This window comes from Phyllostomus discolor, chromosome 3 (assembly GCF_004126475.2).
Source record: "Phyllostomus discolor isolate MPI-MPIP mPhyDis1 chromosome 3, mPhyDis1.pri.v3, whole genome shotgun sequence".
In the NCBI taxonomy this organism is placed as follows: Eukaryota; Metazoa; Chordata; class Mammalia; order Chiroptera; family Phyllostomidae; genus Phyllostomus; species Phyllostomus discolor.
The window spans coordinates 9,209,143-9,226,149 of NC_040905.2; the positions used below are offsets into that span (position 1 = coordinate 9,209,143).

The following is a 17,007-nucleotide window of genomic DNA, read 5'->3' on the forward strand; positions in this document are numbered from 1 at the left end:
TTCTGCTTTTATTAGGGCTATTAGAAATATTTGAGATTATAACATTGACATCAACCTGTATCATACTAACAAATTTAAGTTTAATATTTCTCTTAATATGTGATTTTAAATACATTGTTCTTGGTAATCCAATGGGGATAAACTGGCATTTTTTATATTTTATTGTATGTCTAGGTTTAAGTTTTATTTTATCAAGTAGAAAAACTAGAATTTTAAAGTTGGTGAGATGATTACAGTGAAGGAAGGTAATATGTATAGGCCTGTTTTTTGTTCCTGTATAATTGTACAACAGATTAAAAAGCCTTTATATGTGAAAATTTTTCAAATAATATGTTAGATGTTTAAGTACACAACTATATCTTTGCTTATATCTTGTTCTTTGAAACCACAAAAATTGGTTCTTTTTTTCCTTACTGAGATCCCCGAGAATAGCATAGCAGTTGAGAGCAGATCTGGCTTTGACTTTTTGTATGACCTGCTGGCTTTCCAGCAGGAAAGCTGGGGCTAGTTATTAGCCTTTCTCTCTCTCTCTCTATCTCTCTCTCTCTCTCTCATTTCCTCACCCGAGGACACTTTCTTGTTGCTTCTTAGAGAGGATGGGAGAGAGAGAAAAACATCAATGTGAGAGACAGCCATCGATTGGTTGCCTCCCAATAGTAATAAAAGTAATACTATTATTACTACTAGTAGTAGTAGTAATAATAATGGTAGTAGTATTTAGTGGAAGCAGCAGTAATAGCAGTAATAGCAGCAGCCAACACTAATATAAAGCCTTAATGAGTTGGGTATTTCTTGGTGCTTTTCATATATTCTAATATACATGAAATATTTTAGTACCTGGCACATAATAAATATTCAAATACTGGTTGCCTTGGATATTACTCAGTATCATCATCTTCTATTTTATCATCTTCTTCTTCATTGTAGAATCTGCTCTTAAGAGAATATTGTCCTCATTTTTATTAATTAAATTTTATCAGTTTCATTCTAACTTGATGATTGGTTCCCTTTTCTACATACAGAGGAACGATTTTCAGTGCTACTATCTGTTATTGGGCCCACATCTCCTTCCTGTTAGAAATCTTTTTTAAAATTTACCTTGGCTTCTATTTATAGTACATATAATATATTTTAACCTCAGACAGGAAAAGAAATGTAGATTTAATATAACAATGTTAATAGAGTAGAAACTCTGTAAAGGTTGTAAATTAATTGTAATTTTATAGTAAATTTAAAAACAGTTAAACTTACACTTCAGAGTGGGATAGGTTAGTTAATAACATCTGCTGTGGAAAACTGGAAGAGCTAGGTAATAATGGAAATCATCTATTTAAAGCAGTGTAGGGCTATGAAACCAATAAAGACCAGAGGGAGTGAAGTTTATTTATGTATTTATTTATTTTATTGCTGACACTGTTGCAGATGGGAGTGACGTTGTAAGGAAGGAAGGTACTTGGAGAGTTTCCCTGAAGATCTACAGATGCCCTTAGGGGTACTTGCAGATTTTGGGCACAGGCTAGAAGCTGAGAATGTGACCTAGGCCTGGATAGAAGACCAGAGTATTTGCCAGTCCTGGGGGTTATGTCATGACAAGTCTAGAGACGTGTAACGTCCCTGGACCAAGTCTGACTTATCCCCCCAGACATTTGCTGAAATGAGCATCTCTGCAGGATAGAGGCTACCATGTCAGACCCTAAGGACAGCACAGGGGAACATTCTATAGTCCCCACGCACAGGACACAAAAGGCCTCCCAGGAGGAGGGGCCGTGGGCAAAAGGGTAAAGGGCTTTAAAGGAGTAGTGAATTCACACTGATTATGCAGTTGCTTTTTTCCCTTGGTCCACTTACTGATTAGGATATAATTAGTAGCTGAAAATCCACATAGGCTTTTGCTGGGATCCGAAAAACGGGAGGAGCATTTAGCATAGTGCGTGGTACTACAGTGACAAAACTAGGTATTTCATAGCTGATTTCCTGTTCGTGACATTCCCTAAAATCTGAAGCTATCATAGATGGCTAGCTAAAGATCTTAGTTCAAAACTTATGAAATAAAAAAAGAAATCCAGTCAGCACCAAGGAGAAAAATACTTGTTAAGCTCTCCATTGAAAGCACTGGAGGGCTGTACTTTAGGAAAGGAAAGCCAAAGTGTACTCTGTCTTATCAAAATTGCAACATAGTCTCAACTTAACTTGGCAATCAGAAAAAATAATCAGCCTCCTTAACCTACCGAACAGTGGAGATAACCATCTCCATCTAATGGAGGTAACATCATTTGAATTATAAAATTCAACATGTCTGACATTCAGTTAGGACTTTGGTGGAATGTCATACAAAAAGATAAAGTCTGTAAGACTGAAAACACAAACAAAAAATATTGTATAGAAATACTCCCAGAGGTGATCCACATTGTTGCAGCTAGAGAGAAAGGACTTTAAAACAACTATGATCCATTAGTTCAAAAAAATGGAGGAAAAGAGGAAGAAAATAGATGAGATAATAGAGAATCTCATCAGATAATTGTAATGTACAAAATAAGTCAAATGGAAATTCTAGTACTGAAAAGCATAATACTTGAAATTCTGAACTCAATGAAGTTAAAAATTCATGTTGGGCAAGAAGATACCATTAGTAAAGTGGAAGAAAAGTCAGTAAAAATATTCAGAGTAAGGCACAGTGTGGGAAAAGAAAGCCACAAAACAAAAGGGATAAAACATAATTGTTGTCTTTGGAGAAGAGACACAAAATAGGCAGAAGCAAATATCCAGAGTCAATGGCCAAAACTTTTGTTTCTAAAACTGATGAAACTTCATGTTTGCAAAGTTTGGAAGACTCCAAATGAGATAATACAAAGAAAACAATATGTAGGCACATTATGGTCACATTATTGAAAACCAAGACCAATAAAAATCTTAAGAGCGGCTTTAGAAAAAAAGACATTACTTTCAAAGGAACAAGTCTGACAGCGATTTCCCGACAGAATTAATGGAAACCAGAAAAAAGTAGAATGGAAACTCTAAAGTGCTGAAAGAAAATAATGTCAAAATAATGCCCAGAGAAAATGACTTTGCAAAACAAAGGTCAAATAAAGGTTTTTCAGACTAAAGACCCAAGGGGATATGAAGAAACATTACTCTTCCTGGATTGCTTTCCCGTGTGTCGTGGGGAGGAACTGAGCCCTGCTGCCAACAACTAGCACGTTGTGAGTAAACTGTCTGGAAGCAGATCCTCCAGCTCCCGTCAGCCTGCAGAGCGCTGCTGCCCTGGTCAACATTTTGAAGTGTGTGGGGGACCCTGAGTTGTAACTGCAAAGCTGAGCCTCTCTTAGATTCCTGACTCACAGAAACCATATGAGATACTGAGTATTTATTGTTATTTATAAAATGAGGCAGACACAAAGAAAGTAAGTCTAGAGGGAGTCCTCAGTCAAAAGGAATATGATCTAAACAAATGTAGGAAGGAATGAAAAATGCCAGAAAAAGCACATATATGACTAAATATTTAAAAAAATACTGATTGTCAAAAGCAATATTAGTTACGTCTTCCATATTTTAAATGGAGTTTAAAATTAAAATTCAGACCCCAATAATGCAGTAGGCACTGATGGATATTAGCAAACGAGATAGAGTGGTTAAAGCTCTAAAATGAGTGAGTGTAGAAAGGTTGCTGAATATGGGGGCAATACACAAAATATAGCTTGGATTTCTTTATAATAGCAACAAGAGGAGAATGTAACTTATAAAACAAAACCGTTTCAGTAACGTTCAGAAGTGGGCAAAACTAAGTCATAGGGTTGCAGGTCAGGATCCTCCAATGGTAGTGACTCGTGAGTACCAAGGGGGGAGTAAGAAGGTCTTGAGGCTGCTGGTGTTTCCTTCATCTGGTGCTGGCTGCAGGAGAGCACTTAGTTTGAGAACATCCGTCAAGTCATACATTTATGATTTGTGCACTGTTTTTTATATGTGTATGTGTGTTATACTTCAATTTAAAATTTTAAAATTTCAATTTCTATATTTAAAAAATCACTCAAGTATATTTCTTGATAATGAGTTTGAAGAAATAAGTCTCTTAAACAGTACCCAATTAAAGATACAGAGAAGTGGAATTAATTTTAACTCATTACAGAAAGAACATGTTGTACAATAAAGGCACTTATTTTTTCTCCTTTTTTTTATTAGCGAATTTTAGCACCCTATACTGATTTTCACTACAGACACAGTCCAGATACAGCGGAAGGACAGCTCAAGTGAGTATCATTTGTTCCTAGTCATTTAAAAGGTGCTGTGTATCTTGCTAATAAAGTTTTAAATATTCCTGCTTGCATATAGACTCATCAGGGCAAAGTGAGTTTCAGTAAGTTTAGTATTTCATGGAATTATGTTGTAAGTCTCTGATAATGTAATTAATTGTGGTTTAAAAAATTAAAAGTGAACTTTGAGAAGTTTAAAGACTAATTTTATATATAAAAATATAAATTAGGCTGCAGTAGAAACCTAGGTCTTTTTTTATTGTTTATATTTTTTTAGTATAATTACATTGAGAGACTGAAAGAATAAAATAACAAGAATAGAATGAAGTGCTACCTTATTAACAAGTTGAGTAAATAGAAAGATAGCATAGGTAGAATACTGAAAGTAAGGTTAAAAGGGAAGCAAAAGGATATAAAGATTATTTTCTAAAAATGAGTCAGGATAATCTTCAGAGTTTTTTGGGAGAGAAAAAGCACATAGTTCACTAGATATTATGGGATAGCTTTTTAATTAAATTGATTAGACATCAAATAATGTACCACCTGTGAAGATTTTGCAAATGACACAATTCCTGCAAATATGCTATGAGGTGCTTTTCTGGTAGGATTGTTGGTTGCAGACATACTTATTTTGATAGATAGTAAATATTAAAATTACTAAGTTATGGAACATTGTGAAATAGATATATTTCTGTTGTTTTTCATTTTCCCCTTGAATTAAAAAAAGTGGTTGTATATCTTTAATCACCTCCATCACAGTGGACCCCTCACATTCTAACGTACCATGACCTGATCTAAGAAATCAAAATAGATGTTCTCTGTTTAAGACTTCTCAAACCTGTTTTTGCTAAGTTACGGATTTAGGGTTTTTAGACCCCTTTCTTGGGTTTCTCTTATGATATTTGGACATTCTCTTTATTGACGCACAGCATACGTATTTTCTATTGCTGCATGACAAATTACTACACATGTAGCCCATTAAAACCGCAGCATTTTATTAGCTCCCAGTTCATCAGCTCAGAGGTCTGGAATGGCTGTTGTCTGGAGGTTGTGGGGAGAAACCCATTTTCAGTCTCATTCAGGTTGTCAACATTCACTTTCTTGCTGTTAAACAGCTTAGGTCCCTGGTTCCTTGCTGTCAGCTGGAGCCTCCGCTCAGCTTCCGGGGGCCAGCCTCTTCTCTTTGCCACGTGGTTCCCTCCATCTTCAGACAGGAGTTGTTCCTTGAATCCTTGTGCTTGAATCTCAGACTTACTGGCTTGAGAAAACTCTCTAGTCGGATCAAGCCTACCAGTAAACTCCCCATCTCACAGTCTGCTGGGCTCTCGAACATAAACATAACCACACTCAGGACAGTAAAATCATGTACATAAGGTCCCCAGATTAGGACGTGGGAACTTGAGGTGACGGGGGTATTTCAGAGTTCTGACAGAAATGCTTACTAAGCAAGCTGGTGTTTCTCTCTAGTGCTCAATTAAAAGTGATAATGAGCTATCTAAGAATACTTTTTTAAACATGGAACTAAGTAAGAAAGTCAAAATATGTAACTTACCTTAAACTGTGTTGTGGATCTTAAATTGGAAGGGGGTCCTTATGTTATTGGATCCTTCACTTTGAGGCAGTTCTGATCTTTGTGTTTTTAACATGTTTAATTTCCTGTGTAAATACTTAAATGTTAACTAATGATAGTGTTCATTCTGCTATAGTACCAGGAAAAACTCACTTTTTGTTTTAACATTTTATTCTTTTCTTCGACCTCCTCACCCCTGCTGCCGTCCACGTACCGCCCCCAGGGAAGACAGAGAGGCAAGGTTTCTAGCCAGTAAGATGGGGATCATAGCAACATTCCGGTCGTGGGCAGGTGAGTTCCTGGGTGCTGCTCCACAACACTCTCTCACATGAGCAAAACTTCGCTGTGCTTCCAAACGTTAAACTATTATTGCAGCATCTAGTTTAGATGTTACTCTGGTCTTACCTTACATGTTGTTTTTAGAGTTAAAGGGATTTGTACAAAACCATTAAAATTGACTATTTCTAAGTCTATACAGTCATGATTGCCTGGCCAATGAAGAAAGTTAAATATGATCTATACTTTTGTTACCTAAAAGTATAATATAAAATGTCATTAACACCAAATAAGCAAGGTAGGCCATTAGTACTCTTAAATTTCTTTAGAAGAGGGATTATGCATGTTTTATCTTTCTGTGGAATAAAGACCAAACATTTTTCGTATATAATACCACCAATTATATTAGTAACTGCCTTCTTCCTCCTTGACTTTGTAGAGTAATTTAAGGAATAGCATACAAAGGAGTGTAGCAGTAAGCAGAACTAGAAAATTTACCTAAACACTTTGATGTACCTAGATAACCCTAACAAACAGAAATCTTTTTCATGTAAATTACTTTCCCAGTCATCCCCCCTCCCCCCGCCCCCCGCTGTGTGTTTCCAGGGACCTCCTCTGACCTCTCTGAGCTTCTGCACTTGTGCTGTGTGTGCCTGATGGCTACCAATTTCCCTTACCCTGGGGATAAACTAGTGTTTACAAGGGCCCAGCGGTCACACATTCTTTCTTACACCGAGCCAGCCTCCCCACACTGTTTCAGTGTGGACACCAACACAGCCCTCCTGCCAAGCTTAGCTGTCGCTGCCCTGGCTCCAGAACTCACTCTGTCCTCTGTGGCTGTGGCCATCACCCTTTACTGGCCTTCAGCTTCCTTGCCCTTAGAGCTGTTCCTGTGTCACCAAGTCATGAATTCTCTCCGGCTTTAACCACCAGGACAGCCTAGTTACTGTCTTCTCATTCTCCCTCCAGGCTTCCCTCTCCCCGTCACTCATCTCTGCCATTCTCTTCCCTTGCCTCCCTTAAACGTTCTCGCTGCCTTGCTTCCTTCCCTTTGTCCTGAGGCCTTTATATACTGATCCATCATTAGAAACAGGTACTATTTATGAGGTAAATGAGCTTTTTTATATTTGTGACGTTATTTCTATTATATATAATAGATTTCAAAATCCAAATAACTGATTTACAAATAAACTGTAACAGTTTCTTCAGGAGTTGCAACTGCCTGTTTTCTAGACTATTAGTATAGAGTATGATCTGTAGACTGTGTCTTAATCTATAACCTCTCACATTACATCAGACATCAAAGTTTGAGAAATGCTGATATAAGTGCTTAAAAGTAACAGAACTTCAGAGTTCTATATGACTTTTTAAAAGCATTTTCCTCCAACATTTTATCATAAATTTCAAATGTACAGCAAAATTATACAGTGAACACCCAAATACTTTCACCACCAAAATTTTGCTCTATTTACTTCATTGCTTATTTGTTCATCTGCCCATCCCTCTGTGAATTTATCAGTCCTCTTCTTACATTATTCTAATGCATTTCACAGGAAGTTGCATATTTTAGTACTCTTGACCCCTAAACACTTGCGTATGAAGACTATTACCTGGAGTTCAATATTTGTTGATGGCCCTGACTGATTATTTTTGTTTCTGTAGCTTTGTGTGTTTAGGTAAAATTTCCCCTTACATCACAAATCTTGAGTCTGTTTAATGAGTTTGCACAAATGCTTACATGTGTGTATCCAAACCCTGTATAGGACATAGAACATTGCCAGCACCCCAGAAGGTTCTCCCTTGTCCCTCCCTGGTGAATCCCTGAACCAACACCCCTGAGAAGTAACCATTGTTCTGTTTATTTTCCTCATAGTCAGCTTTACCTGTTCTGACTGAAACGTCATATAAGTGGAATCGTAGTATATTTTTGCCTTTGTGTAAGGCTTTTTTTCCCACTCAGTTTGATTTTGAGATTCATTCATGTTGTTGCATGTACCAGTAATGTGTTCCTTTTTGTTGCTGAATAGTATTTGCGTGGGTAAATGTATCACAGTGTATTTAGTTCTCCTCCTGTTAGTGAACACCTAGTCTGTTTCCAGCCTTGACTGTTGTTAGTAGGAGTGCCATAAGCAGTTTTACGCACTTCTTTTTGCAGATGTGAACTTTCGTTTTTCCTGGGTAAAGACCCAAATGGAATTACTGGGTAACAAGGTGGATATATGTTTAGTTTTACAAACAATTGCCAGTCTTTTTTCCAGAATACTTATACTGTGTTATACTTCTGTAATCATTGTATGTGAGTTCCAGTTGCTCTGTATCCTTGTCAGCATTTGGTGTTGTTGGTCTTTAATTTTAGTCATTTTGCTGGGTGTGTAGAGGTATCTAATTGTGAATGGAATTTGCATTTCCCCAATGACAAATGATATTGAACACTTTGCTTATTAACTATTCATACATCTTCTTTTGTGACATTATATTAGTATGGTTAAAATTATTTGATTCAGTTCTCACTTAAAATTTTGATCCATACAATTTATTTGAAGTCTGTCAGTTTCACTCTTCTGTGCTAAAAGTTAAATTTTAAGATTAAACTTTTTAAAAAATATATTTCATTGATTATGCTATTACAGTTGTCACAATTTTTCCCCTTTGCCCCCCTCCACCCAGGATCCCCCTTCCCTCCAGCATCTCCATCCTTACTAGTTCATGTCCATGAGTTGGGCCTATAAGTTCTTTGGCTTTTCCATTTCTTGTGCTATCTTTGACATCCCCCTGTCTATTTTGTACCTACCAGTTATGCTTCTTAATCTCTGTACCTTTTTCCCCATTCTCCCCTTTCCCCCTTGCCACTTATAACCCTCTAAATGATCTCCATATCTGTGATTATGTTCCTGTTATGATTATTTGCTTTGGTTTTTTTAGATTCAGCTGTTGATAGTTGTGAATTTGTTGCCCTTTTAATGTTCACAGTTTTGATCTTTTTTTTTTTTAAATAAGTCCCTTTAACATTTCATGTAATAATGGCTTGGTGAGGATGAACTCCTTTAGTTTTACAATGTCTGGGAAGTACTTTATCTGCCCTTCCCATTCTAAATGATAGCTTTGCAGAGTAATCTTGGTTGGAGGTCCTTGCTTTTCATCACTTTGAATACTTCTTGCCAGTCCCTTCTAGCCTGCAAAGTTTCTTTTGAGAAATTGGCTGATAGTCTTATGGGCACTCCTTTGTAGGTAACTCTCTGCTCTTCCCCTTGCTGCTTTCAAGATTATCTCTTTATCTTTAACCTTTGGTATTTTAATTGTGATATGTGTTGGTGTGGTTGTCTTTGGGTCCACCTTGTTTCAGAAACACCTGAACAAGGTGCACCTTGACTCTGTGCTTCCTGGGCTTGGATATTTATCTCCTTCACCAAATTCAGGAAATTTTCCTTCATTATTTTTTTCAAATAAGTTTTCAATTTCTTGTTCTTTCTCTTCTCCTTCTGACATTCCTATGATTTGGATGTTGGTATGTTTTAAAGTTGTCCCAGAGGTTCTCAAGCCTCTCCTCACTTTTTTTAATTCTTTTTTCTTCCTGCTGTTCTAATTGAATGCTTTCTCTTTATTTCATTTCGTGTAACCTTTATTTTATCCCTTATGTTTTTACTGTGTTCAGTGAGTTTTTTGTGCTTTCTGATCACCAGTGTTTTGAACTCTGCATCTGATAGGTTGGTTATCTAAACTTTTAAAAGACTAATGCCAGGAAGAGTTTTTCACTTTAGTTGAAGAATGCATTAAATAAGGGAGAAAGACCATTGTCTTACTCTCTCCAATATTTTTATTTCCTGAGAATCACTCATCAATAAATGGGAGCTTGTAAGCAATCAGATACTACAAACTTTTGGGGGTGTAAAACAAATAGAAGAAGGAAGTAAGATAAAATTACTGGTAATCTCTAATCAGTAGGCAATTCAGAGAATGTTTGAAATATACTATCACTTGTGACACCCAAATAATACAATATTATAGTTTAGCTTGGAAAAACACTACAGATTTTTATATTGTGGATATATTACTAAAAAAAATTTTGAAATTCTAGTCAATGATTTTTTTTTTAATTTTCTTTAGGTATTATTAATTTATGTAAACCTGGAAACTCTGGCATTCAGTCTTTAATTGGAGTACTTTGCATACCAAATATGGAAATAAGGGTAGGTAAAAGTAATGCTGATTATAAAAAGGTTATTCAGATGATGCTTTTTCCTCATGAATTGCTAATCTGTATCATAGAGCATTTAGAAAATACATAAATAAATATTTACAACTTAGTTGAATCTTAAGAATAATATGAATCATTAGAAATACTGCTATTAGGAACTGTGGCTATACTAAATTTAGATTAAAAATATGAAGTTAATTATGCTTTATTCATTAAATATGCAAAGAATACAGAAAGGCATTCTTATTGTAAAAGGTTCAAGCAATACAGAATTATATTTAGGAAAAAGTAACTGATATTTATGCATCTTCAGACTTAACATGGTTTTATAATATAAGTGGTTTTGATTAAAATTGGTTTGTGTATATACGTATGTGCACCCGTGTGCGTGTGTGTTTATATAGTCTGTCCAGAAAAATTCCAGCCATTGTTAATATAACAAGAACAGTTTGCACAACATGTGTAACCTGACAGCCCAGAAGAACAATGGCGACTTTACTGCACTCGTCAGTGGGGGCAGTAGATGCTGTTGAGTGAGCTCGTGTACTGTGTGGCCATTGCATTCAAAATGACTGAGCGAGTAGAGCAACGAATCTGCCTCAGATTTTGCCTTAAGTTTGAACATGCCTCTGCAGAAACTATTCAGATGATTCAGAAGGCTGCTGGTATGGGCAGCTGGTGATGGGCAGCACCATCACAGACACTGTGCCTGTGAATGCATCATATGTTGTGCAGAGGTTTTTGTTGAAACATCAAGTCACCCAGGTGACTCAGCCCCTCTATAGCCCAGATTTGGGACCCTGTGACTTCTGGCTTTTCCCAAAACTAAAATCTCCTTTGAGAGGGAAGAGGTTTTAAACTGTTGATAAGATTCAGGAATATATGACTGGGCAGCTGATGGTGATCGGGAGAACTGTGTGAGGTCCCAAGGTACCTGTTTGAAGGGGACTAAAGCATCATTGTCATATGTATAATATTTCTTGTATCTTCTTCAATAAATGTCTCATTTTTGTATTACAAGGCTGGATACCTTCTGGACAGACTATATGTACATATATGCTTATTTATTAGATGTATTCATAAATTTTTAATGTATGAGAATTCATATTTTACAGCCAAAACAAATTACCAAGTGGAAATTGGAGGGAAAAATTAACTTTTTCTTTTCCCCTTCAGTGTGTTTTAATTTTATTCAAAAGAACAAAATTTTTTTCTTTTGTTTATATAAACCAAATTTGGAGTTGAGCAATATTATTAGAAAATATTAGCCAGGGGTGCCTCACTTAAAGTGTAAACTAAAAAGCATTTAGACAATGAAAATGGAAGGTTGTGGTTATAGGTGGAAAGATTGAGAATCAAGCAACTAGAGGTTGAGGCGGTTTGATTGACTTATTACTCAGGAGATGATGAAATAACGTGGCCTTTGGAATCTGACTGACTGAGGTTTGACTAGTTTTATTATTTATAGTCTGTGACCTTGGGCATATTACTTTTAACCTTTAAATCTGTTTCTTCATATGTACAATGAGGTTACTAAAGACTTATTGAAAAGATTAAATCATGTATGTAGTAAGCATTTAGTAATTAATTTTTATTGAGCATAGCTCAGAAATATATATTAGTCTGTTTTTTCAATTTTTAATTCTGTGAATAAGATATTCATAGCATCTTTCAGCAAATATTTTTTCCAGAAAAGTAAATGAACTTATTTATTTGCACTTGTAGCGAGGTCTGCTCGAAGTGCTTTATGATATATTTCGCCTTCCTCTACCTGCCGTGACTGAAGAGTTCATAGAAGCGCTGCTCAGTGTAGGTAAGTGCCGAGTGCATTTGCATCTGTTCAAATGTTGTCATGTTTAAAATGGCATACCTAGTTGAGTGAGACACAGTCCCTTAAAGGAAAAATACTGAACTACATATTGAATATGATTTTCTTTTATCATTGCATCATAGTGGCATGAAATTAATATAGAAATAAAAACTGCACTAGATTTCTAAAAATAAAATTAATTTCTTCTTTGTCACCCTATCTCTTTCAAATAAGCAATGAAATTAATAGAAAGATGGACCAAGGAAGAAAGAGGAGACATAAGAAATTTGTGTAATTCTCAAATTAGATAATCTAATTCTTGTCTTTTTTTGTTTTAGTGAAATGACCCCAAAGTCCCGAAATAAAGTTAGATTTGTATATATTTACATAAATCATTTTTTTCTGTATGTATTTTTTAATCTATTTTTTTCTAACTAGTATTTAAAAAGATTATTTATAGCCTGGCTAGCTGGTGGTTGTATACACTTACCTAAGTGTTTCAGTAACATCTATTTATCTTCTAACTACCTACCTTTAACTGTTTTAGATCCAGGTAGATTCCAAGACAGCTGGAGGCTTTCAGATGGCTTTGTAGCAGCTGAGGCAAAAACTATTCTTCCTCATCGTGCCAGATCCAGGTAGAATTTAGATACATAAATGGTTCAGATTTATTACAGCTACTGTTTTTATGTTAAATTACATAATATATGGAATATTGTTTAAGTTGTTTCTGTGCGGTATTTATTACAGGCCAGACCTCATGGATAATTATTTGGCATTGATACTTTCCGCATTCATTCGTAATGGACTTTTAGAGGTAAGACTTACGAACCTCATTTTATTCTATTTTATTTATTTTCTCTAACAGAATTCTTTCAGAGCGACAGACATTCGTGTAAATGTGTTCGTGTGTACTGTTTTGTGACTGTGGTATTTCTTCTTCTTTTCCAAGGGTTTGGTTGAAGTGATAACCAACAGTGAGGACCTTATCTCAGTGAGAGCCACCATCCTTCTCGGGGAGCTTTTACACATGGTGAGCTGACCAGCCCCTGGTGGCGTCTGGTGCCATTAATATTTTAACCTATGAAATAGGTTATGTTAGCAATGTTACTTTGTGTTCTCTCAAAGAATAAATACATGTTTTCGGACATACATCTTTTCGTTACAAGGAACCCTTGATGTCTTATATTTTGATATATATTGGCTAGTTTTAGAAATGAAACAAATATAAAAAGTACAAAGTACCAAGTAAGGATTTTTGCACTAACTTTCAATGTTGACAGTTTGAGTCCTTTAAATCTTAATCTCTCTTAGAAAGACTTTCTAAGGAATTATAAAACTACAGATGCTACTTTAGTCAGCTAGGAATGGAGTATGGCAGTCAGTGCCTGAATTTTAGAGAACTTTGTGCAGAAGTTCAAATTATACCTGCCTTGTTCAAACACAGTCGCCTCTGTAAACGTACCTGTTGAGGGTCATGAGGTGGGAATCTTTTTTTTTTTTTTTTTTTTTTTTGCCTTGATTTTGTGACATCAATAATGTCTGAAAACAAGGAGCTAGGAAAGTGATCTGATCATTCTTTACTCCCAGTAAATCAAACAATGAGGAAGCTTTGCTTGTAAGAAAAAAGTTCATATTTGTAGGTTACCTCTTAGTTAATAAAATGCTAAGTAAAAAGAACTATTTTAAACTCAGTAAGGAAGAAGTAGCCCAGTGGCAAGTCTTTCAAAATTATACTACAGCTTGCTATTATTGGCAGAGTATTTGTTTTAGGTATTGTTTTAGCACTCTACTTCCCCAGTTGTTGTTGTTTTATTTTGTTTTTTCCCCCATATAGCAGCTCAGCTGTGTGAGTGAAGTAAAGAGAAGTAAATAGAGTTTAATGATAACTGTCTTGTTTATCAATAAATTATTTAGCCACTTGCTCTCTTCTCCTTCAGCGCATCTTTGAAGGAATTAAGTAATATTGCAGGTTCTCAGGTTATTTTGATTATTTTGATTTCTGTCCTTAAAATATCATTTCCTATAAGCATATTAATATCCAGAACTATTTAATTTTATATAAATGAATCACTTTTTTTCTTTTCACCTACACACCAGAATTCTCTGAATCTCTTGAAATATAAAAGTGCTGTTGAGTAGTACAGTGGTGTTTGTTAGTTCATTACTTATTACTCTTACATCTTCTGGCTTCCACATTTAATTAATTTAGTTATCTTCATTGATAAAAGCAGATTCAGTGGTAGAATTTTATTTGGAAAGCAGGAGTTAATAAGTTTCTTATTTTAAATATTATCAGAATATGAGACAAACCTGTTTTGAGTAAGTGGATTTTAAAACTTAAGAAGTCAATTCATAAGATACTGCATCTAGCATTTTAAATATGACTTTTAATGTAAATTATAGCTCTGGATCTGTTTTGTTGTATTGTTTTTTGAAATCATTTAAAGATTGAGTTTAATTATGTACCACTTAAAATTACAATTTAATGTTATAATGAACTATCTGTGAAATTTAGTTTTATTAATGTGAGTCTATATTTGTTATATCCCTTTGTTGAAAGTAGATAAGGTAAACTTACAAATAAATATGTATTGTAAATCATGGTTAATTTCATGAGTAAAACCTTAGAGTCTTTTTATTATATCTATAGATAATCTAGAACATAAAATATTTCTCTGCTCTCAAAAATGTTGTTTCCTTTTAGGCAAACACAATTCTTCCTCATTCGCATAGCCATCATTTGCACTGCCTGCCAACCCTAATGAATATGGCAGCCTCCTTTGATATTCCCAAGGAGAAAAGAGTGTAAGTATCAGAGTTCTGGGAAAGTTTTTGCCTGGTATCTTTAATACCCAATTAGTTAACCCTCTCTTCTTTTTAAAATGTAGTATGAATAGGCTATGCTGGGAAGTTCTGCAGAAACCATACAGATAAGAGGAAAATTAATAGTTTTATTTTTTATTATTTGTATTTTAGGCCACAAAGTATTATAGCTTGGTAAAATCAACTCTTTCCAGCATGTTTCTGGACAAGGGCATCAACTTTCTACCACATTAATAAAAATGTTGGTTGTGAGATTTTGGGACTATTTTATGTTTCAAGCAGCAATTAAGGCTTGTTTTTAATGTTTAAATTAATTTCAAGTGAATAAAGCACAAAGATTAACAGTGTTTTCTTTTATACGTGGGGTTGAAATTAATGTTGGAATTTTGTAGCCCATACTGTAGGCATTGAAGTAAGCTAAACTCTGAAAGAAATATTGCAAATATAGAATCTATAAACAAAGGTTTGGTAATATAGCTATTGCTTTGCTGGAATTCCAGTTCTAATAACAAAGTATAATATGTAGGGTAAAGGTAAAGGAGCTTGATTGGGAAGGGCTAGTGGGAATATTTTCATTTGGTAAAGATTACGTCTAGGCCAGGGGCATCTGTGTTTCAGGTGTGATTTTAAAAATCTGTATTTTTGGACCTCATTTGCGTAGTGATAGTAAAATATAGTTCATTAGCTGTTCAAATTATGAATTTTTGTTAACAGTTCATAGTGATATTCGACTTAATCCTGTCAATGAAAATACTGTTGTTTAACAAGCTGATGTATTATAAACTGAGGGCCTTACGGGCCCTCTCAGTCCTGACTCCAAGCTTACATTAGTGATGGTGACTTTCAGCTTTTATGTCAGTAATTTCATAAGGAAAAATACACTTTCCCAAAGCCTGGTAGACTTAAATTTACTGGGTCAGTTTATGGCCATGAATTTCTTCATACATTTGAGCAGTGTTCTTTAATTTCTTTTTCTTTGTAGTTCCATATTTGATTAAATAATTTACTTTTTAGTAACAATCCCTACACTTGAATTTATGCAAGTTTTAATAGAGTAATTTACCAAAGTGATCTCTTTAAAATTATGCTAGCTTACTACAGTACTGATTGAAATTTTTTCTCATTAGGCGAGCCAGTGCAGCCTTGAACTGTTTGAAACGCTTCCATGAAATGAAGAAACGAGGACCCAAACCTTACAGCCTTCATTTAGACCACATTATTCAGAAGGCAATTGTAACACACCAGAAACGGGATCAGTATCTCAGAGTTCAGAAGGATATATTTGTTCTTAAGGTACTGACACAAAATCGCAATTTTTAACTTGGTTTCTTAAGTATGTACATACTTGCTTGGATTTTAGTATGCATATACTTACTTGACTTTTCAGTTTTTTTCACGCATATGGATTTTCAGATGGCTTCCAAGTTCTGTAATGATTAGGCAGACTAGAGCTGTGTCTTTGTAACTTTTAAAGTTAAAATTTTGATAATCCATTATTAAATGAAAAATGTTTTCTTTTGTTTTTAAAATTTGAGCATAGTTTTCTGATTTGAGACAGTTTGCCTTAATTTTCCTTATTACTTTCTGATGATTTTAGGATACAGAGGAAGCTCTTTTAATGAACCTTAGAGATAGCCAAGTCCTTCAACATAAAGAGAATCTTGAATGGAATTGGAATCTTATAGGGACCATTCTTAAGGTATGACAGGGTGCTTCTTGGTAATGACTTGATCGTCTTCATTTTATTGTTCACTTTAATTCATCATAGTTTTGTTTGATGTTGGTAAATACATTTATAATATAAATATTATGTTTTTCTAGTGGCCAAATGTAAACCTAAGAAACTATAAAGATGAACAGTTACACAGGTATGTAAGAACTATTTTACTTTTTAAATATAAAGACTTAGCTTGGAATTATACCTAATCTGTTAATCAGTGCTTTAAAGGTACATACATACATACATACATACATACATTGTAATAGTTGGTACTCTTCACATAAACACAGATGCTCCTTGACTCGTGGTGGGGTTACATCCCTATGAACCTATAAAGTCATACGTTGAAAGACGAAAATTCAT

General features: G+C 34.9%; 1 protein-coding gene across 3 annotated transcripts in view; it reads left to right on the forward strand.

Annotated features, from left to right (window-relative positions):
* The window catches only part of RICTOR (RPTOR independent companion of MTOR complex 2), a 97,355-nt gene that overhangs the window by 50,306 nt on the left and 30,042 nt on the right, over window positions 1-17,007 (forward strand). For all 3 annotated transcript variants that reach the window (XM_028506251.2, XM_036020192.1, XM_036020194.1), the window contains 11 exons: window positions 4,177-4,244; window positions 6,041-6,108; window positions 10,198-10,280; window positions 12,014-12,101; window positions 12,646-12,736; window positions 12,849-12,915; window positions 13,051-13,131; window positions 14,806-14,906; window positions 16,052-16,217; window positions 16,522-16,623; window positions 16,746-16,792. In XM_028506251.2, the coding sequence (XP_028362052.1) occupies window positions 4,177-4,244; window positions 6,041-6,108; window positions 10,198-10,280; window positions 12,014-12,101; window positions 12,646-12,736; window positions 12,849-12,915; window positions 13,051-13,131; window positions 14,806-14,906; window positions 16,052-16,217; window positions 16,522-16,623; window positions 16,746-16,792 (962 nt within the window). The remainder of the gene's footprint in view (window positions 1-4,176; window positions 4,245-6,040; window positions 6,109-10,197; window positions 10,281-12,013; window positions 12,102-12,645; window positions 12,737-12,848; window positions 12,916-13,050; window positions 13,132-14,805; window positions 14,907-16,051; window positions 16,218-16,521; window positions 16,624-16,745; window positions 16,793-17,007) is intronic.